At 37.4% G+C, this 22005-nt stretch overlaps 1 protein-coding gene, 1 long non-coding RNA gene and 1 pseudogene across 6 annotated transcripts; 2 read left to right on the top strand and 1 right to left on the bottom strand.

Moving 5' to 3' along the window:
* The first annotated feature begins 516 nt into the window (after window positions 1–516).
* LOC131775394 (peroxidasin-like) lies at window positions 517–4073 on the top strand (annotated as a pseudogene).
* A 19-nt stretch (window positions 4074–4092) lies between these two features.
* Window positions 4093–11011, bottom strand: LOC131775393 (threonylcarbamoyladenosine tRNA methylthiotransferase). Its single transcript, XM_059091493.2, has 12 exons — window positions 10881–11011; window positions 10054–10338; window positions 9458–9639; window positions 8884–8932; window positions 8585–8705; window positions 7920–8023; window positions 7206–7372; window positions 6632–6777; window positions 5482–5662; window positions 5336–5398; window positions 5086–5169; window positions 4093–4696 (listed from the first exon to the last, which is right to left on the bottom strand). The coding sequence occupies exons 2-12, from the start codon at window positions 10322–10324 to the stop codon at window positions 4394–4396; spliced, it is 1671 nt and encodes a 556-aa protein (XP_058947476.1). The 5' UTR covers window positions 10325–10338; window positions 10881–11011; the 3' UTR covers window positions 4093–4393.
* Window positions 11012–11120: 109 nt separating this feature from the next.
* On the top strand, window positions 11121–21449 carry LOC131775411 (uncharacterized). Of its 5 annotated transcripts, XR_010718775.1 has the most exons (9): window positions 11121–11311; window positions 12969–13093; window positions 15474–15572; window positions 15691–15739; window positions 16265–16330; window positions 16837–16907; window positions 17415–17503; window positions 18457–18546; window positions 21365–21449. It is a non-coding gene; the product is annotated as an uncharacterized lncRNA (long non-coding RNA). The 5 variants fall into 5 exon arrangements; XR_010718777.1 differs by lacking the exon at window positions 15691–15739 and having other exon boundaries at window positions 16837–16913; XR_010718778.1 differs by lacking the exon at window positions 15691–15739 and having other exon boundaries at window positions 16837–16913; window positions 17419–17503.
* Window positions 21450–22005: the final 556 nt, after the last annotated feature.

Here is a 22005-nt window from a genome sequence, read left to right on the forward strand (position 1 = left end):
TGATGTGAGAGATGGGAAAATGTTTTGAACATTAATATCGAGACAAACTTAAGTTCTTTGAGCCAAACATAATGGACATAATGAAGTTTGCGTTTTCAAAGAATTCGATACATACAGAGGCTGTTATTCTCACACTTGTCTGACCCTCGCAGTACCTGATTACACTTTTGCACTTAAAATAAGTGCGATACAATTACGATTCCAGTGGAAGTAGACAAAATATGTATTTTATTTCAATGTACAAGTGAACCACGTCCAAAAACAGATAATTTTTCCTTGGTTCCCTAGCTCGCGGCAAAATTTTAGATCACCTTTTCATTTTTAACTGAGCATCTATTTTTCTCATCTGACTCTTAGAAATCTTTGAAATTAATTTCACACAAATTTCACGATGACTTTCCCCCGGCTTTATTGGATGCCAGAATTGATAATTTCCTAATCATAACAATATTTGAGTTGCAGATTTTCGGAAAGACGCAGGCTTTTTACATCAAAGATTCCCAAGAAGTGCTGGTCAATGAGACGACTGATATGATGGAACTTTTAAAGAACATCGTGACTTTACGTATGAAGATTTGCGAAAGAAATGGAAAACGCCGAAACGTTTGCCCAGCAGGGCCACAGGGACCACCAGGGAGAGCTGGACCCAAGGGTGACAAGGGCAACCGAGGAAGAGTGGGCAAAAGGGGATTACAAGGAATGATGGGGCAGCCTGGTAGAGTTGGTAAGCACGGACCACCAGGAATACGAGGAGAAAAAGGCATCAAAGGAGACATCGGGACGCCGGGTATCCCAGGGAATAAAGGCGAACCAGGAGAATATATTTCCGCCCCTAAAGTGATAATTTCTTCTTCACAAATAACAGTCAATGAATTCGACACTGTCTCGCTTACCTGTTCCGCCACAGGAAATCCCAAACCTCAGCTATCTTGGTCAAAGACGACGGGATCGTTACCTAGAAACAGGATCAAGACAACCGCTGACGGAGTGATGCAGATACATGATGTGCGCGCAGAAGACACCGGCACATACAAGTGTGTAGGAAACAATGTTCTTGGAAATGATGAAACCCAAGTGGTGGTTCAAAGTAAGTGAGAGTTACTTTAATGTAAGTGCAGTGGCTTGAGGAAGCAAACATTACTCCCTTTTAAGCCTTTAACCCTTTTTAGTATAATTGCTCCTGTGATTATACAGATGCGTGCGCTCTGTTCGCTCGCTATAATCACCTTGCGCGAAGTGATTACAGCAAGAGCGTTTAAGTTAAAATATTGCTGCCTCGCGTTTTGTCAGTATTACAGAGGAAGTGATGAACGCGGTAAAAGAAAATTCGATCATGAAGAGCACGCAAGATGCTGTAGTAGCATTTTTCAAAAGAAAGACATGAAGTTTTTGCCAATTGAATTATATCAACCTATAAAATTCTAGTGGAAAGTCGCTGCTCATCTCGCTGAAGTGTAATAAAAACAGTTGAAACAGAATGGTTTCAACGTCAAAACGAATATTTACAACAGAAATCATAAGCACCTAAGCAATTATACTAAAACAATTATTCGCCTCAGGCGCAGTGAAAATTGTTGAATAATCCCTAAGACGAAGTCGAGGGGATTATTCAACTGGCTTCGCTTTCGGCAAATAATTGTCAAATAACCTAACATCAGTGTGCATTTCCTCGATGCTGTTCTCCCTACAATTCCTGTGGTCCTTTCAAGGAGCATTAGTCCAACAATCAAGAGCTACTTAAGTTTGCGATTTTTTCCTTTATTTACAAGACCTTAGTACTTTGAGAGATTTTAGATGCTTTTCAATCTTAGGAGTTTAAGGGTTACCATGCCACACAGTGCACTTACACATTTTATTCCCAAACAAGGATAAAAGAGACTCGTGGGAAATTGCCACAGGTTTTTCTTTAACATTGTTTGGCGTGTAGTCTTGTCTATCATTCGCTGGCGGTTGCGTACATATTCGCAAAAAATTCGGCGTTCCTTGAAAAGCTGCATATTTCTTAATGAAAATATGATATTTGTAGAAATTTTGATTTCTAAATTTATTTTATTAAATCAGTCTCGCCGAAAATTTCCCTCAAAGTTTGGCGTGCAGTCCTGTCTATCATTCGTTGGCGGTTGCGTGCATATTCACAAAAAATTCGGCGTTCCTTGAAAAGCTGCACATTTCTTAATGAAAACATGATTTGTAGAAATTTTGATTTATAAATTCATTTTATTAAATTAGCCTCGCCGAAAATTTCCCTCAAGCCGGGCCCCTTCCTATGTGGCAGTTGGCAACACAATCATGCTTCCCAAGTGTGCTGTTGCCAGTTTTCCAGCTGCAAAGATTGTTTGGACAAAGATATCAGTCCCTGACTTACATCCACGTATGAGAGACATCAGTGACGGACAACTGTCGATCGTTAACGTTCATAAGGAAGATTCGGTATTTTATCAGTGCAGGGCTACTAACAAGATTGGAGTCGCTGTGGCCATAACGCATCTTGTCGTAGTTGACGATCCAGTAATCACTGTCAGACCACCTCCACAGCTTTCTGTAAATCATGGTCAAACTGTTAGCTTACGCTGTGAAGCTAGGGGTGAACCAAAACCCAAAGTATCCTGGCTGAAGGAAAACGGTGCATTACCACTTGGAAGATCGAATGTTAGCATCAATGGAACACTTAAACTTTGGAAGTGAAATCTCAGGATGCTGGTAAATATATTTGTGTGGCGTCTTCAGCAGGTATATTTACAACTTCCACTTCCGTACAGCTTTCAGGTATGCTGTGTTAGGCCTCTTAGTTAATGATATTTTCTAATTTAACTTTCCTTATCGTAGGAAACTTTCTCTCTAATGGGAATTCAGTCGAGCCTCGTTCCAATATTTTTGTTTCTGCCGGCTCGCTGCTCATTCCACCTATCCAAGAGATCAGTTAATTTTCTCCGTACCTCCCACTCCATAATTTGAAAGTAGACAGAAATGTTTGATTTCTATACAAGTTTTGATACGTGCTCTTGTTGAGGGCATACTCGTCTCTCTCACGATTTGCTGACTTAAATCCTTAACTGTATTCTCAGTCCTGGCTTGTAGACCGGTGGGAGTGGCTGACATAAATAAGATACCTGACGCTAGGATGTCATCAAGCTCACACTATGATAAGTACTTTGCCTTTTATGGACGTCTGAATGGATCAAGAGGCCGCGGAGGATGGTGTGCTAGGACCAAAAATGACAGAGGAGACCACCTTCAAATCGACATGGGAGAGGTCCACTCCGTATGTGCTGTGGCAACGCAAGGGAAACTCACCGGATCATATGTCACAAGCTACAAACTGTATTTCTCCATTGATGGGGTAAACTGGATGGTGTACACAGAGTTGAATAAAATGAAGGTAAAGAAGAAACATTTAACTGATTTTACGATTACAGAAAATGAAAGAACTCAGTACGAAGTACAAACCCCCTGCACCACCTGTAATTGATACTTGTCGAAAACACGGGAGGAAAAAAGAATCACCGTACTGATCTGAAAGAGAAATATCTTACTCTTCCGTTAGCGTATTTTACTCGGTCACGGTAGAAAAGTGAAGTTCAGAAAGAAAATCAGGTCAAGGTTTTCCTTTTCAACCTGTGATTTTTCTCCTAGGGTGTTTATTGAATTGACGATTTAATAAAATTTTAGTGCTTCTTTGATTAAGCGAATATTCGTAACTTCTTTTAAAAAAATTACGACTTATTTCCTCGTAAGATCAGTTTGAAAACAACGGTAGGTACTGTTGAAACTGTACTTTTCTTTTTCCGTAGATATTTGGAGCAAACACGGATAGAACCAGCGTTGTCCAACATTTGATTCACAGCCCAACTCGAGCAAGATTTTTTCGGTTTTATCCTGTCACGCACTGGGTTTATCCTTGTATGAGAGTTGAAATATATGTGCAACGATTAGAAAAGGGAACTGAGTAACCACAGGTGTATATATCGAATTATGGTTATGAGAAATGGCGACGTTTCACCAGGACTGAAATAGGGCCTTGGTTCATTAATAATCCTTATAGAACTCGCTTGAAACACAAAACATATTACTTTTACTCACTGTTTTTTTTATTGTCCAACATCAGAGTTAGGAAGTTGGTAAATCAGAATCATTTCCTGAGGACAAGTTTTCTACTCGTATACGCAATTGATCAAGGAATTAACTTATTAGCTTTTTTCCAACCACATGCATCAACCGCCTCGGTGATTCGCAAAGGCAGAAATAATCTACATTTAGTGATCCTTTTCATCATTTTTGAGTAGGCAACGGCTATTTTGTCGATATAAATAGTGAACCTTGGAAAAAAGGTTGTGACTTTTTTGTTTTGAATTTTTCCCCATTTTTCTTTTAAATTGTCTATTTCATCACAATTTCACTGACTGGTCCATAAATACAAAATTCTCAAAACATCCGCTACAACAACTGCAAGAAGTACAACCACTGCAGCTCTTTGCCATTGCTGCCAACGACTTGCTTGACCTTGAACGACTCTTTCGGGCGTGAGCGTAGTGCGAACACCGCTGACAGCACCTTTTGGTAACGGCTCGACCAGACCAGGTGAATGAACTTCGGTATGGCTTAGGACACGTGCCATTTGAAAGTGCTCTCCTGCAGATGTGATTTCTACTTGTACCATTTTACCCATGAGATCACCCTCACTTTTGTGAATGAGTACCTAAAATAAGAGCAAGAAGTGGTTAAGTTTCTGTTTTCAGGGAAAAAAAGCGAAACAAAGTGATTAATCGACGATACACTTTAAGGGCATCTGAAAAGTTCAGCCTCTCAGACAACCACCAGTAACGAAAAATCGACAACCTAAGAGAGCCGAAGATGACACGAGTAGCAACGATGAAGAGTTACCACGACACAATTGACAAAGGATTGAAGAGTTACAAGCCATAAGCAGCAAACACCACATGCAAGGAAAGATGATGACATCAAAGGCATCAAGGGCTAACGTTTACAATACACGCTAGGAGGAAAGTCTTTGAGGTAAGGAAAAGACCCGTTTGACCAGTAACTTAGTTGGCCAACCCGAGAGACTAGGTAATGAGTAACACTTACCTGATCATAATATTTGTTGTGACCGACAAAGTGAGCTTGATCCTTTGCGTCTTCTGTTATCAGGACTGTTTGATGCTCACCCACCTTAACAAAAACAAAAGAATACAATAAAAACCACTGCATCGGGCTCTTTACTATACCACATAAAACAAACCAAAAAAAACAAATAAACATAAACAAGATAACGAAACAAACAAACAAAAACAAAAAAAAGAAGCAGCAAAAGGGTCAACGCTTAAGACATGCCAACCTTGTGATCATACGGATGGTAGCTGTGGAAGACTTTGGATATTTCTCTTGTTCTCTTCTTAACCTGAACATTTTAAAATTCAATACCAAATTAGCATGAAAGAAAATCCCTGGCCGCTGCTGGGAGCAGAAGTCATTGCACTGTACCTCTTCTGTAGGTAGTCTTTTCATCCTTGCAGCAGGTGTCCCAGGGCGAGGATAAAACTGATTAATAAACAGACTGGGGAACTTGTATTGATCAACTAGAGCCACAGTCTCCTGAAAGTCCTCCCAAGTCTCTGTAGGAAAGCCACAGATCACGTCTGTTGCTATGGTTACCCCTGGTACCCTGAAGATTGGATTCAAAAGCTTTAACTCTGAGTTCACACTCTTTTGAGCTAACAATGAAAATGAAAACAATGAAAAAATCCAGATTTTCTTTTTTGAAATTTCCCTTGACTTATGATTAAGAAGTTGGTTTCAAAATTATGAAAAAAAAAATTATTCAACGACAAAATTTCTTTCTTTGTTATTCCAGCAAAATCATGTTTTTGGTCATTTTCAATAGCTTCAATGCGAAGCTTGAGAAGGGATTTTGTAGAATTTGTGATCTCTCTTCATTTTCCTAGACCAGTTTCCTTGGTAATCTCATGACAGAAATGTTGTCCTACATAATTGTCACTTACATTCAGTTTAAATTCAGTTGTATGCCACATAAACTGTTTCTCCATTATTGGTAGCAATCATTTGATCAATTGTATCTTTCTTTTTTTTAAAAAAAAATCAAACTTGGTGTAAAATTCCTTCACCCTTTTGCAGCACTCCTGAGATAGATAAAGGTTCCCTAAAAATTTGATACATATGGTATGATGGTGATACTTTGTCCACTCTTTCTATCTTTCAATATCATTAACCAATGCATATATAAGGAAACCCCTAGGATGTATCATCTCATCTAGATGACAAAAAAGGAATTCCATGGCAATTTTTCTTAATCACTGGAACCAAATGTGTAAAGACTTCTTAAATTTAAGGCACCAGGGAACTAGTAAATCCTCATCACAAACCTAACCATAGTGTGCCTTATAATTTAAAAAAGTTATCCTAAAGAAAATGAATAGATCCTTTTCAAAATAATACTAAAGAACTACTGCAGTTTAAGAGGAAATCCTAGCATATCTCCCACACAGACTAGACTGTAGATGAATGGCCAAATAAAAACTTGTCAGAGAATGCATGCATGCGTAACTCTTACTTTACAAAAAAGGTTTGCCTACAGAAACAGGGTTTCTTAATTATATTCATAATGTGGACTTACTTTTCTCTTAAGAAATCGACAACATGACGAAAATCATCAGCACAATACTCTCTTTTCATGTCACTGAGAACATTGTCTGATGCACTCTGGACAGGAACATGTAGAAAACTGTAAACACGGGGATGGTTCAATATCTTTGCCATTTCCTGAGAAGAAGGAGAAAAAATTTTGTTAAACTGTGTCATCAATCACTGGACATAAGGAATGACAAAAAAATGCATACACATGCATGAGCTTATGAATGTCACCAACAACAGTATGATTTTCTCAACTGCAAAAAATGACACAAACAATGGTACATGCATTTTTTCTCAACTGTACAAACTGTAACATGGTGTAGTGGTTCTGTTTCCTGAACTCAGGAAACACACTTGTGTTTCAGCTTTGGCTGGGTAACTGTAATTAGTATTTAGTTCTGAGTAAAAAAGATTACCTTGAAACTGTCCCTGTCCAGTCTGGATTTTACAGACCCAGTAACCTGAAAAAATTGCTTGAAGGGGTGGGTGGGGAAGGTTGGCTGACCACCTTCATGTTGGCTACATGCACCTAGACTAACAAGTCATACTGCATTTACCTCCAAGTGTTCCAGAATATAGGGTGGGTTTGTCATTCCAATCCTCAACATAGCCCCTTCTGGAATTACCTCTACAAGTTGCCATAGCAACTCAGGTAATGTCACTCCAATATCTTTGCCATAAGCTCCTGTGTCTTCACTGGTCAACCAAAGTTCTACAACTCCCTCTGAAGGAAGCAAATTTGAGGTGATTTGCAACACAAATTTAATATTCAGAAATTGAATGAAAATTCTAAACTCACGTTAAAGCAAACTCTTTTTGCATATTTCAAACTGCCCTATGCAAGACTTATAAACCAAGTATTTTTGATTTTATATGTAGGTATGTACAATTTAACAAATAGATTCCAAGTTGCCGTGGGTCTGTTCAGTAATAGATCACAGATGACGTCAAAATGTGGTAAGAACAAAAAAGTGGCACACAAGGCGCAGCTGAGCGTGTCACTGATGTTCTTACCACATTTTGACGTCCTCTGTGATCTATTACTGAACAGACGCACTGCAACTTGGAATCTAATTATAAAGAATTTTAAAAAGTTTTAATGATGATGTCATCTGTATGTCTGTCCTCCAATAGATCATAAGTGAGAACCAATCAAAACACGTGATAACTGAGCTTATTATATAATATGATATAGAACACTATGTACAAGATTAAAAAAAAACAAAACAAAACAAAACAAAACAAAAATGATATGACAGACTTTCTTTTACCTTCAAAGGCTTGCTTGGCCCTTTCAACAATCTCTTCAGGAGGATAACTGCCCAGATCACCTCGTGCATGCTTAGTTTTGCAGTAAGTGCACTGGTTCAAGCACCTTTAACGAAGGACATGTACCAATATTATTATCATATCATTATCAAAATTAATATCAACTAAGTATGTACAGGGTGTGTATGGCTGTGCTTCTTGCACAAGTAAAATAATGCATCAAATTAAGAGCCCTCTTAAAAATAGTGCCTTCTTTTGAATCAAAACACCATATGACTTTTCTGAAAACTGGCAATTGCTTCATCTGTGACAACAATTCTGATTAATCATAAAAAAATGCAAATGTCTGAGAGAAGTTAATCATTCACCCACACCAAACTTTATGGGATGCCTTGTAGCATTAAGATAAAATAAAAGGACTAATGTATTAACTCCCAGAAATGAGCAACATGTAACTTCATACATCATCTGGAAAACAAGCCATGAGAATACTCAAACTCATCTGGTATAAGTTGTTATCTTGATCTGATACAAAATTCTTGTAACTACATACACTATAAAATTTAAAAGGAAATGTGTAGCAGCTAGAAAGGAGAATTAAAAACCAAATCTTGAGAGTTTAAGGGTCAATGGGGCTCTTCTTTCATGTATGTATCATTTTACTCACCCAGTGTTGATGGCTATAATTTCTATCAAAGGATTTTTTCGGATTTTTGGGAGATCCAGAGGAGCTCCCCCAGTTTTCTTTCCACCAACTTTCTTCTGACCAAGAAGTCGAACTGTATGACCTACAAAGCATTGAAATTGAAAAAAATTGATGGTTGGAATCAAAATGTCTACCTGATTTACAAGTAGTTTCATGTATTTTCACAATGTTCAATGTGCACAATCATCATACCATGTAAATTAAGGATATAAGTTGGAATCAAACATAATAAATATGAAATGCTAAGAAGCTTGCTTCACCTTTTAATGTTTCTTCTACCACCTCCACCACCCTGTCAATTTGTTGAACCTGAAAATATTAATCAAAATTAGAGCAAAAAGGTCACTGTCACAGTTTTTCCACCACAGAAGGAAAAATACAGATGTTGATGTCATTTTCCTTAAGAGGGGCTAAATGAAGTATTAATTTAAGATAAAATAATACTGGCATTGCAAGTCAAGTTGTCTTAAAATTTGTCAACAAGTTTACATTCACTATACCTTGAAGGTTTTTTCTCTCTGCAGGGAATTAATTCATCACTTGAAAAAAACATTCTTAATTGTTTTCTTCATCCCAGTCTCTCTCCACAAGCTAAAAGTCACCAAAGTTACTCAAAACTTGAGAATCAGAAACTTAAAAAAAAAAAAACTACTTCATATCATTGAATAAAAACAAACTATTTTTCCTTTCAACAAAATTCACTCGATTGCCCTTCTTTTGTGGTGAAAATGATCCAAAATCCAGTAAATTTTGGAAGACAATTTATATATTCCCTGCAAGAGACTATCAGATAGGCCAAGACAGTTAGCTTGTATATAATTTCAGTGAACTTACCCCAATCACACTAATTCCTTTAATTGACTGGTGTTTGGGCTGGCCTTGTGGTACACAGCCTGCTACAACCAAATGTTTGTCTAGCTCTTGAGCCCTCTTGATGGCATTCCGAAAGTTATCCTCTGAAGGGTTTTTCACTGTGCAACTGTTCAGTAGCCACAGATCAGCTGCTTCAGAATCATCTAAGAAACAAAACAAAACAAAAACAACTATTATAACTACATATAACAAGGCAAGGAAATTGTTTCAGCTGAGACTCACTTGATGGTTCAGAGTACTTTAAAGTTCTAAGCCCAAATATTCTATACCAATATTTCATTGAATTTTCAGAACATTTAATCAGCAATAATGTACAACCAAAGTACAGTATATCACTTTCATAAATGCTGCATGCACTGATTCAATGTCAGCAACAACTATCTTCTACAGACCTTTACCCAGACCTACTCAGACATTTACTCAGTCAGAAGATCATAGTCTACAAGATCTGTATTTCTGTTACCATTTAACCTTTCTCTTTTTCACAACTGTCAATCAACCTTATACATGTATATAACCATGTACTGTGGTAGCTGGTGAAAGAATCATTACAGAACCTGTTATTTTATATCCATATGCTGCAAGCTGCCCAGCCATGTATTCTCCATCACTGTTATTGTGGGAGCATCCCCAAGTTCTGATGTAAATTTTCTGTGTTCCCGGTATAATACTATCTCCCACAGGCAATTCATTTAAGTTGTTCCTTGTCGATTTTACTCTTGCCTTTGGTAGAACAGCTCCCCTAGGAGTGATCCGATCATTAGGAGTAAGATCATCTTTTTTCACAGCATCCTCAATGTCACACACATCCAAATCGCAGGATGGCATTTTTATAAATGTGCCTGTCAAATTAATCGTGATCAGTAAAAGGTTACAAAACGTATATGGATATATAAAAAAGTTGCTGCAAACTTGGTAGAATTATCGTGTAATAATTTTCCTTCAAGACTCAGTGGAATCAATCTCACTGATGTCACTTTCAATTAATCACCGTTTTGACCAGAAAGCATCCACCTAATCCACTTCTAGGCCTATAGAATTTCGTGTCTAATAGATAGGCTACCCTGTAAGTGTTCTACGAATCAGCGCCTTACTATCAATATGAGCTAATTCAATTTCTTGTTGGGTGGGCCACGATCTAAAATTTTATTACAAGACCTCCACAGCTCGGAATGGATCATCGTGTAAATAGACGTACACATTTGAAAAACACAAATTTTCAAACTTTAGAAAGAACGTCGATCAACGATTCATCATTATCGCAAGTCTGAGCTTTAAACATGCGAATTTGTTGTAACATTACAATGGCTACCGTCCGAATAGTGGCAAAAAAATTATTAGGCAATTACTACCCTTAACCCTTAAAAGCTACGAAAATACTCACAAGCTCATACAGTAGATCAATCTAGCAAGCTTTCTTTGTATCACATGATACAATCAAGAAGAGAACACTCGCTTTGCTCTCAGGCAAATAGACAGTCAAAGATCTGCCATTTTGTTGCGCCAGAATCTATAGCCCGCGATAAAGTCCACTGACCAGTGGAATCAACTCTTATGGTGAGTATGTCATGTATGGGGAATTATTATGGACCTTACTGTATGTATTTAACATAAGATGTATTGAGTAGATAATAATTCCCTAAACATGACTTACCTAGACTGATTATTATACCCAACTGTAACAAGTGTTCTAATAATACTTCGTTAGAAACATGAGAATAATAACTTGTCTACTCTATTCTGTTTGCAGGATACGTATAGGACACAGAAGTTTCTAGACAATTGGATAAGAAAGATTTGTTTACATCTGTCCTGGTAAGACGTAGACGCTTTTATACTTTGTACAAAATACAAGTCGGCAGCAAGATTAAACCTACATGGGTGACTGTTCAGTTCTTAAGGATTCCTATGCATTTACTGATGAAGAAAACCTGTGATATTTTATTTGATATGAATTAATTGTCACAATTAGACTTGCCAGCTCCAATTAATTTGGAGAAGACAAATAGAGAAAATCTTTTAAATTTTGGGTTGTAACAAAATTAACCCATAGAAAGTGTTGTATTTATATGAAAGGTTAACTGATTGTCTAACAGATGAAATCATTGCATATGAATAAAGGTAGTAATGGCTGCATCAATGGGGGTATTACAATATGATTTGGTTTTGATAACTGAGTTGATAATGTAAATTAGCCTCCAGAAAGAGTTTTTAAAGCTTTATTTAAAGCTGACATTTCAACCCATCCTTTTTATACAGAGGAAAATTTACCATAGTTTCTTGGTTATAAGGTGCACTCAGTTATAAGACACACCCCAAGCTAAAATTGTGATTTTAAGATTTTGTTGTGCAAAAAAACTTGGCTATAAGATGCACCTCAATTTCAGCACTAACTTTCCAACCAAAGACAGAATTTTCTTGAAAAAGCCGTGTGCCTTACAACTGAGAAACTACAGTACATTCTCAACCCAGTTGATAAGACCAAATTATTCTTTACTCATTGCTTTGCTCCAGAAAATGGTGTCCATATCCCCCCTATGGATGGTTTATCTATTTAAACCCCCTACAGTACCCCCTAGGAGGTTTTCTTCCATCGATATGGACTTTGTAACTTCCTTGTAACTTCCAATATTTTAGGCCTTTACCTGTATCCTGTTAGGAATTTCAAAGAAATAGATCTATTTTATTCTAAGTTTACTGCAAGAAAAGATTTGGTAAGGAAAATAGTTTGAACTTTTGTAACAAATTAGTCTCATGTTTATGCTTCATTTACTTATGTCAAGCTTTTCCCTTGTTGTATTGACAAATGCATTTCACAAATCTCTTACTTAGTCTTAATATGTGATGCAAAGACTTGGTCCCACAAAAAAAAGGAAAGGCAGTGAATGTATTTGTGTCAGCCACTGGACTGTCTTTGTGCACTGAACAGAGAGTGGACTTTGCATTAGAGATGGGTGGCTTAGAGCTGACCCACAAAGGAGTTTGTTTCACCAAACAAATTTCTTCCCCAGTCTCAGTCTGTGATGCAATGACTTAGTCCCACACAAAAATAAAAGGAAAAGGAAAAGCAGTGAATGTGTTGATTGCTTCGGCCACAGGACTATATTTATGCCCTGAACAGGAGTGGACTTTGTGTAAGAGATGGGTGGCTAAGAGCTGAACCTTATGGTGTCAGTTTCACCCAAAATATCTCTTCCTTGGTCTCGACCTGTGCTTGTGATGCAAAGACTTGGTTCCCCCCCCCCCCCCTCCTCCAAAAAAAAAAAAAAAAGGAAAAGTAAACTGTTTTGGTCACTGGAAGTGTGAATGTTGAAAAATTCTAGCCTAGATTTTTCGGGATACAGTAACTTTGATATAGCTTCTTTAAGTAGAAATTCTTGTTCTGGCATTGTTTCCCTTTTAGTGATACCTAAACTCTTGCATATTCCATTGAGCAATTACCAGAAAAAATAACTTATTTTTTATATCACAGATTGAGAACGCTCACCAAGTGTCAGGAGACATGATATGATTCAAGTTTGGAGCCGTCCCTGCTGCCACGTAGAATAATTCAGCTCGGATGAAAAAGGCTGCTATCTCAGTGGTGTACCTGGCATGGTAATAGGCATCAGTCTCACTAGAAAAATGATTTTTAATACTGCTCTGTTGGTGTATTCAAGGAATGGTGAAAAATTCAATGAATTAATAAGTACATGTATTTAAGTACAGCATTGGTTACACCCCGTCTGCACAAGCCTATAAGCTCAAGCGTGGTGGAGGTCTGAGGGGTTTTTCTCAACTCCTTCTAAGACCTCATAGTCGACTGATCTCTACAATCATATTCACTTCAGAACTGTAATTATCTGCGAGGGACTGCTCGTTGCGGTGGTGGTGGGGGGGGGGGGGGAGTGGTCAGTATCTCGCGCATTTTAAGAATTCTCTTTTTGTGGATTGTTACTTAGGAATCTCGCACAATCTAAGGATCTTATTTTTATGGATTGTTACGTTAGTATCTCCCTCACTGTAAGGATTCTCTTTTTACGTTAATAACTCGCCCACTGTTGGCTTTCTCTTTCGATGGATTGTTCCGTTAGTGTCTCGCACACGTATAGCTTTTTCTTTTAAGTTTCTCTAAGACTGTGAGCTGAAGTAACAGTTCTGAACTGTTACTTCAGTTCAATTTGAGGTAAATCAGTTATACGTTGTCCTCGTGTTGCCGCACCTGTGTCGGAAAAACTGTTCAGCTGAGTGGTATTGTAAAGAAAGTGATCAAAGCCTCGAATGGCAACATTCAACAAAAAAAACTTTTTTAACCGGTCGGCCGCGTGTGCTACGCTTCTTTATCAGTTTCGCTTTTCCAATACGGCACAGCTCGTAAAATACCCAGCGATCCTACACACCAAAACGTCCAATAAGATATGTCTCGCGCACTGTTCACTTTCTCTTTTGGTCGATTGTTACGTTAGTATCTCGCGCACGGTTTGGATTCTCTTTTGATGGAATATTACGTTAGTATCTCGGGCATTGTTGATATTCTCTTTTGATGGATTGTTACGTTAGTACCTAGTACGCTGTCAAGATTATTTTGCTTTGGATTGTTACTTTGTTATCTCACATGCTGTTTGGATTCTCTTTCGATCGATTTTTCCATTAGTTTCTTGCACAACTCTAGCTTTCTCTTTTGAATGATTGTTATTTAAGGATCTCGCACGCTGTTAGCTTTCTTTTTTGATCGATTCTTATGTTAGTATCCCGTACTGTAAGGATTCTTTTTCATGGATTATTACGGTAGTTTCTTGCGCACTATTAGGATTCTCTCTTGATGATTGTTGCTATCTTGCGCACTTGTAGCTTTGTGTTTTCAAAAGACAAGACTACAAGTGTTCGAACGCTGTTCAATTGTTCCGTTTGTTTCTCGCTTATTGTAAGCTTGCTCTTTGGATAGATTATCATTTAGTAGCCCGTGTAATTTTAAGTTTCTCTTTTGATCGAAATACTCTCTTTTTATCGATTGTTACGTTAACATCTTGCGTACTGTAAGGATTCTCTTTCTATGGGGGGTAAGTTTCTAAAGAAACTGTGGTGCTGCGTCGGTGGGAGAGTATAACAGGGTAATTTAGGGTTATCGACTGTATTGATTACGTAAATTGGCCACCGCAAAGAGTTTAAAGGCTGAAGTTTCGAGCGTTAGCCCTTCGTCAGAGCGATTTGAGGAATTGAGGGTTGTGTGGGTTTACATGCAGAAAATGGAGCTACGCTGTTGGTGAGAATATGGTGACGAGGAAACTAGAATAAATTAGTTGAATGAAAAGCGCTCGTTGATACTGTGGGGATTAAGGTAGGGAAAGGCCGCAAACTGTCATATGCTGCTTAGAATGATTGGGGAGATTGAAGTGTCTAGCTTTCTCCTTTTTCTGCATATCAACCCACATACAACCCACAATTCCTCTAATCGCTCCAACGAAGGGCTAACGCTCGAAACGTCAGCCTTTAAACTCTTCTCTTTTTGATGGAGTGTTAGTGTCTCGCGCACTGTTAGCTTTCTCTTTTGAACAACTGTTGCGTTACTATCTCGCGCACTGCTAGCTCTCTCTTTTGCTGGATTGTTTCGTGAGTATCTTACGCCTTGTTTGAGATTCTCTTGTTATGGATTGTTCCGTTATTATCTCGTGCATTGTTTGCTTTCTCTTTTGATCGATTGTTATTTTAAGGATCTCGCACTTTGCAAGCTATTTCTTGTTACGTTAGTCTCCTGCGTCTTGTAAGGATTTTTTTTTATTATTGATTGTTACATTACTCTCTTGCATACTGTTAATTTTCTCTTTTGATCGATTTTTACGTTAGCCTCTTGCGCACTGTTACAGTAACAGTTTTAGTTTCCGATAGATAAATATTCCTACGGCAAGTAGCCATTTTTTCGCCTTTTTGTTTGTATATTTATATGTTTTTACATTTTTGCTTTTTTTTTTTTTTTTTTTTTTTTTTTTTTTAATTTCAGTCATTCCCGGGAGCAGAGAACTGAATTGGTCTTGAGGAGACTGTTTGTCCTGACATGAAAGTTAGTTGATGTCTTCTTTGAACATCAGAAATTAACTCGGTAAGTTTTGTGGTTTAACTTAAACGCTTCGTTTTCCCATATTGCTTTAAATTCATTTGCCGTTTTACGCACGAATCCTAGAAAAAATCAACTTCAGATCTCTCTTTATCTGTACAAGGTTTCAGGAAAGGAAAGAAGAAATTCAGAGGTCACGCGTATTTCAGGAGGCAAATCACGCCTCTCGTTGGTTCATAAATTCACCAATCACGCCCGTCTTTCCGAAGAAATTCACGCATCACGTAATATTAAAACTGTGGAGAAATAAAACTATGCGAACCATTACCCTTAATTCTTACCCCGCCACCTCTCTCCAACTCTCCCCACCCCTCATGGGGTACTGCAAACCTTTTTTAAAAGTTAATAAACAGACAAATATCTCCTCAGACAATTACCCTTCCTCCCTTCACTTTTAACTGTTATCCTACCAAGAAACATTGGGGCAAATATGAAACCCTCAGAACTTGTTGTGATCAAATTATGCAAGGAGCTAAGGGCGAAATATAAATTTGTCTCTAAAATTAATTATTCATTCATGTTTGTCTCACACGTTGGGTCAGTGTGACACGCGGTTCAAAGTCTGTTCAAGGAGTTTCAATGTTTTGCTTCTTCAAACCGAAACTTGACATATTCTGCCGGTTTCTGCGCTCGTAACTTCTAAGAGTACTTCTAAGACGACTGTTTCCTTATACCAGGTTCAGCCGCCCAAATATGGAGATGTTTGACTGTGCTTTTGCAGAGTACCAGCGACGTTTCATGAGGTGAGAGAGAAATTCGTCTTTGCTGTTCTCTTCTTCGAAGGTCCAGTCTTAACACGTCTCTCTAATGAATCACTTGCAGAATTTTTATAGGCTTTTTTGCTTGAGTCGTTGCGTTTAACTCGTGTACTTCAACTTTACTTATAACATCGTCTCACTCGTCGGATGTACAATTTGTAGCTGAAACGAATGAAGGAAGGTTGGCATGAGCAAGCTACAATGAAAACATGGGAAATGTGCCGCGAAGGTCGTGAAAAGGGAGAAGCCAGCCCTTGTACTAACCCACGTAAACTGCTTTCCGTGAGTAAAAAATAAGGAAAAGACAATAGAGATGGGTAATAAAATTCGCAAAGGAATGCATAAAATCTACTAAGAAATACCTTTGCGATAAAGAAAGTTAAGCAGGCTCATTCCACATCCATTCTAAGAGTCCTTTCCCTAGAGGCCATTTACGGTCATTTAATTTTGTCCGACATTTTACTTAATCAATGTATCCATTGGATTTACAGAGTCGCAATTAGGAAATAAAAACTGAGGTTGAACAGATGTGGAATGCACGGAGTGATATGGAAGAACGAAGGTAAACGTAAGTTCTTCATTGTGTTGTTTTACTGATTGTTTAAGGAAATTCATCACAATTAAACATAGAGAACACCGCCAAAACACGCATTGTATGCTGTCATAGTTTGAATAATTTCAAACTATTTCGTTGCTAGGGCATTGTTACAGTCGTTCTTTTTGCTTCCTTGCTCCTTGCTTGCTGTTAGTTAGTCGCTCGTAAATCTGTTTTGCTGACACGGAACTGGACCTCTGGAAACTCAATTTAAATATAAAATCAAAATTTGAAGAGGGAAAACGAAGAAGTATAGAGGGATTTCATGGATAATTCCTAAATGAATCGCCTTTGGACAAGTGTGTGGAGACAAGTTTCAAACGCGAAGTGGGCTCAATTAATGGTTGATCTAACAGAATCTAAAACGATTAGATATTTATTGAGTATTTGGAACTAATTAGAACAACCTTTAAGTTATTTTTCGTGAATCATATTAATACAATTGTCAATGTATTTATTGGATTTGCAAAATAGACAGACGGAAATGAAAACTCTCATTGGAAAAGAGGCCTGAAAACAGGGAATAGGAAACGAACAAAGTGAAGTAAAGAACTCAGCTAAACGTGAGTTGTTCATTTTTTTGTTTTGTTGGTAAATCAAGACAAACCAGTACAGTGTAATACACCGACAACTCGAAACTTCAACGTCCCACCCCGGGCCACCTACGGGCACTACCCCGGGCCACCCACGGGCACTATCCCGGGCCACCCACGGGCACTTGTTTGTCGTCTGTGCCCCGGGGGAAGGGAATTTGAACCAGCAGCGTCAAGTCTCTCCAACAGAATAAGCGTGTTTTATATTTTAATATGGAGATGTTTAAGGAAAAAGAGTCACCTTTGCTAAAAGCTGGCTCAGAAGAAAAGGTCCTATAAGGTCTAGATTGTACAGCTTGGTAAATGAGTAGAAAGTCACGGTGGCTAATTTTGCCTTTTACGAGATAGTTGATCATCAAATCCGGCCCTAGGGTGGGTTAACTGAACACAACTTTGGCCAGGGGGGATGTTGAAGTTTCGAACTGATGGACGCATAACTCGTGGAAATCCATTACAATGTGACTTGGAGAACGAATGCTACCATGGGTTCAGCCATTAAAAATTATGAAGTTGATGCAAACATATTTTCTTGTTGTCGTATTTGTCTTTTTGCCTCTTATTGCTATGCCCCAGGAGTATTGCAGGTTGTTGCAAAAATTTAAAGAATGAAAAATAAAAAGTTGTAAATTACGATTTTCTTATGGTAGAAAACGTTTTAAACAAATAAGCTGCAGTGTCGAAGGGATTTGAATAGTAGTTTGCAAAATGACAGATGGAAATTTCGTAAAACAGGGAGATTTCTCAATCGAAATTGGAGATGTCTTAACATCAAAAACGGAAAGGTTAGGCAAGAAAGATGTAACTCAAATATGTGGTGCAGATGTAACTCAAATGTATGGTAGATCCAAATGTGAATACCATTTACATCTTAAATCGAAGCTCATGGACGTAGTAGATTGCAAATTTTCCTTGTTTATTTTCAGTTAATCAAACATTGAAGACAACTTATTACTGTTTGAAGTCAAATTATACACCTTTCAAACCGTGCCAATGATTGTTCGAGATCGTGCAATGTGAGTGAACTTTTTAAAGTAATGTTAATACGTGATATTCGTTAAAACTTTCCAAGGAACATCGAGGATATATCCTAGAAACATATACTTACTTGGAAAAATTGTAATTTCTTTAAATTACAAGTTTCACAGTGAAGCGTCTATTATTTTCAAGTATTGGATACATCGCAAAAAAAGCCTTCAAACCCCAAAGTATTGTATGTGATTGCTACTAGTCAGGAAAAGAAATTTGTTGGATAGCTGACGAGTGTTCAGTATTTCTTGGGGAACAAGCTAAAATTCCCTTTTCTGTTTACTTTTCGTGAGGAGCAAGAAAAATTTCGCCAGAAATGTAAATAGTGTAGACTGCTGCTTATAAGCCCCCCCCCCCCCTCAATTATAAGTCCCCCTGGTTGTAGGCCCATCTGCCTGTAAACAAAAAAGCACCGATCATAAGCCCCCCTCGGATAACCCCCCCCCCTCCCCCCTCTGGCTTTTCTGGTCTTGTTTTGAGAGACAGGAACTCTGTACTACTTCAAACAGGAAACTTGTAAAATGTTTGCAGAACAGTAAGTTTGTTACTTATCTAATCATGAACTCTTTACATAACGAGACAATTAATTCTGTTCCAAATCTATTGAAAAGAATTGGATTTATGCTGCTGTTTTGAAGCTAAATTATTCCGGTGATGAGCTCCCTCGGATATAAGCCCTCCTTTACGGTGTGTTCCATAGATCCCCCGATTGAGTGTCGCTGAAGGGTGGAATTTTTGGAACCATTCTTCTCCTAAAAAGTACCAAAATACTAGCCACATTTGTTTCTGTAAGCATGGTGCAAAAAGGAAAGACAAACAATCAAACAAAAAAGAACGCTTGGGAAGTCATCTATAGACGGGAAAGGTTGCGAATCATCGCTGTGAAATTTTACCAATGAACTCAATAGTTTTCTTTACATGTCATGTGCGCTCAGAATTAATCTTCAACCTTTTTATGAAGAGGTCTTGCATGAAAGATGACGGTATGTTTCTGATGGCAGCACATATCAACAAAAACAGAAGCAAAAGGAGCGATATCATATTTTAAAATTAAACTTGTCAAATGAAAAGTTTTGTGAAACAAGTTATTTTTTTTATCCCAGAAATGTTTTCCCAAGAAAGGTTGATGAAGTCTTTAATGATAATTAAATAAACTAAGCTTTTGTATCATAAGGGAGATTTCTCAACTTTTCTATTATTAGAACTCGCCAAGACTTTTTCGACGAGAAAGATAGTTGTTATGACAAAAGGGAGCAATTGTAAGTCACAAACGTTTCTGAAGAATTCCACAGTCTTTTCAAGTGAAATAATTGATGCAAAACAGAAAGTATTACTAAGAATTTTCTCGAACAACAGACTTTGTGAAGAACCAAACGCTTACAATTTAAACCATCCATTTTTTTCTTTCTGTGAAGAGATTTTCGAGGTGAATGAAAAAAGAGACAAATTTAAACCCAAGGTGTTGTTGAAAATTTATATTCAGGTGAAAATTAAGTACAAAACAGAAATTAGTCAATTCACAAGTACTCTTAATTTGCTCTGGCGGGAAATTTACGTTTACGGAAACTAAACAGAGTTTTTTCCAATGACTTTAGCATTGTTCAGTAGCTGAATGATGAGATTTCATTCCATTGTAGTTTATTTTCCAAATAATGTGTTTATTCTACTAGAATGTTTTTTAGAATAGACGAGAACCCACGAAACCAAAGCTGTGAGTGTATTTAGTGAGGAAAAGCAATTCGTTTGATGGCGCGTGTTTCTCTGTATTTATCTACGAACAAAAGATTTCTTTTTATATATTTTTTTTAATGACAGGAAAATTGGAAATATCACTGATATTTTTCGTAGTCTTTCTATTGAGCCTTCCATGTGGGTTGATTTTTTCTAATTTGCCCTCTTTCTATAAGGGTTCCGAAATATTAGCTACAATTATTATGGCATAGGGTTATCGTTCTCCAGTCATTGTAAATGATTTCTTATTTACGTTTGGAAATTGCTTTTCTCTGTGTTCTCGTGGTTTTTTTTTTTGCAAGACTTAAGCGCTCGACGCGGCGGCTATTTTACCCCGCCATTGTTTATTTGAAGTTCTAAATTTCCTCTCATTTTTTAAATGAGAATATTTTGATTTTAAGATCTCTGATAATTTTTTCTAGAAATTTTTTTTCTCAAGGAAAAAAGAATTCCTAGGAAAAGGTATCGGAGATCTTAAAATAAAATTCTGCTTCTTTAAAGATTAAAAGGAAAAAAGATACCGACCAACGGGGCCCGAGCCCCTCCGAAGTACTTTAACTACTAAATTAAACGACGGCTGGGGGATACAGCCGCCGTTTAATTTAAATAGTTAAATGTGCACTACCGCTAGACCACAGAGGCTTTTGGTAAGAGAACATGACAAAATCACATTAGAAGTAGGGCCGCTCCCATTGTTTATAGAAACAATAGGCTTACCTAGGACAGGTATCACCTTTGTGGGAATGTTTAACATGCGCTTGATTGGAATTTCTACTTGCTCTCCTCTAAATAAATGTTCTTTGACTTCAAGGTGAGCTTTTTCAGCCCGAAATAACTTTTGCCACTCAAGGTCAAAACTCGAACGAAGCAAGTATTCTTTTGAGTTAAATGCAAAGGGTTACACGAGAGACCGAGAGAAGCGTGCAAACCAGAATTACATTAAACATATATGTGGCATATTCAACAGTAATTTCAAGTGTTAGATTTTTCCCAAGTGAGATTTGTAGTTTAAACTCTGTATGCAATTGTTGTGGTGATATTTCAAAATTAATATCTGTTCTCTATCTCTTTAAGGTTTGAACCCTGACGAGGAAGAAGTTCAAGATATTTAGAAATATAAATGAAAATATATGAATAAACTTTTTGAGTCGAGACCGACTTATATCATATTGCTTTTGTTGTGTATTATTTCTTCTTACTGACTCTGCAGCTAAACTACAAATCCCTTTCCTTTAATGGAAATAGAATAACACTTTGACTGACCAGAGAACGACTTTTCACAATTTGGTGGATTTTTTAATAACTCCTTTACTTGTACTTATGCTAGATTTCGACAGATTGTTGAACAACTTTTTATTAGTACCACTAAACCTTGATATTGGCAGATTATTGAGCAACTTTTCAGTACTGCTGGACGTTGACCGATGTTTGAACAACTGTTTATTGGTAATACTTCCACTGCTAGACTTTGACTGATTAGTACTACTACTACTAATAGACTTTGACTCATTTTTGAACACCTTTTTATTAGTACTACTAATACTGAAAGAGTTGACTCTTACTCAGTTTTGAACAACTTTTTATAAGTATTACTACTGCAATTTGACTAATACTTTTAACAACTTTTATTACTAGTAGTAATGCTAGACTTTGACAGAATTTGTGAACAACTGTTTATAAATAATACAACCAATCGCCTTTCATTGACTTTGATT

Source organism: Pocillopora verrucosa, chromosome 9, assembly GCF_036669915.1.
Source record: "Pocillopora verrucosa isolate sample1 chromosome 9, ASM3666991v2, whole genome shotgun sequence".
Taxonomy (NCBI): Eukaryota; Metazoa; Cnidaria; class Anthozoa; order Scleractinia; family Pocilloporidae; genus Pocillopora; species Pocillopora verrucosa.

Coding starts and splice junctions, on each gene's coding strand:
- LOC131775393 (XM_059091493.2), bottom strand. CDS start 10,324: ATGCCATCCTGCGATTTGGATGTGTGTGACATTGAGGATGCTGTGAAA. Junction 6,778..7,205: donor ATATTCTGGAACACTTGGAG/GTAAATGCAGTA, acceptor CCTTCTTCTCAG/GAAATGGCAAAGATATTGAA. Junction 4,697..5,085: donor ACAACAAATATTATGATCAG/GTAAGTGTTACT, acceptor CTCTTATTTTAG/GTACTCATTCACAAAAGTGA.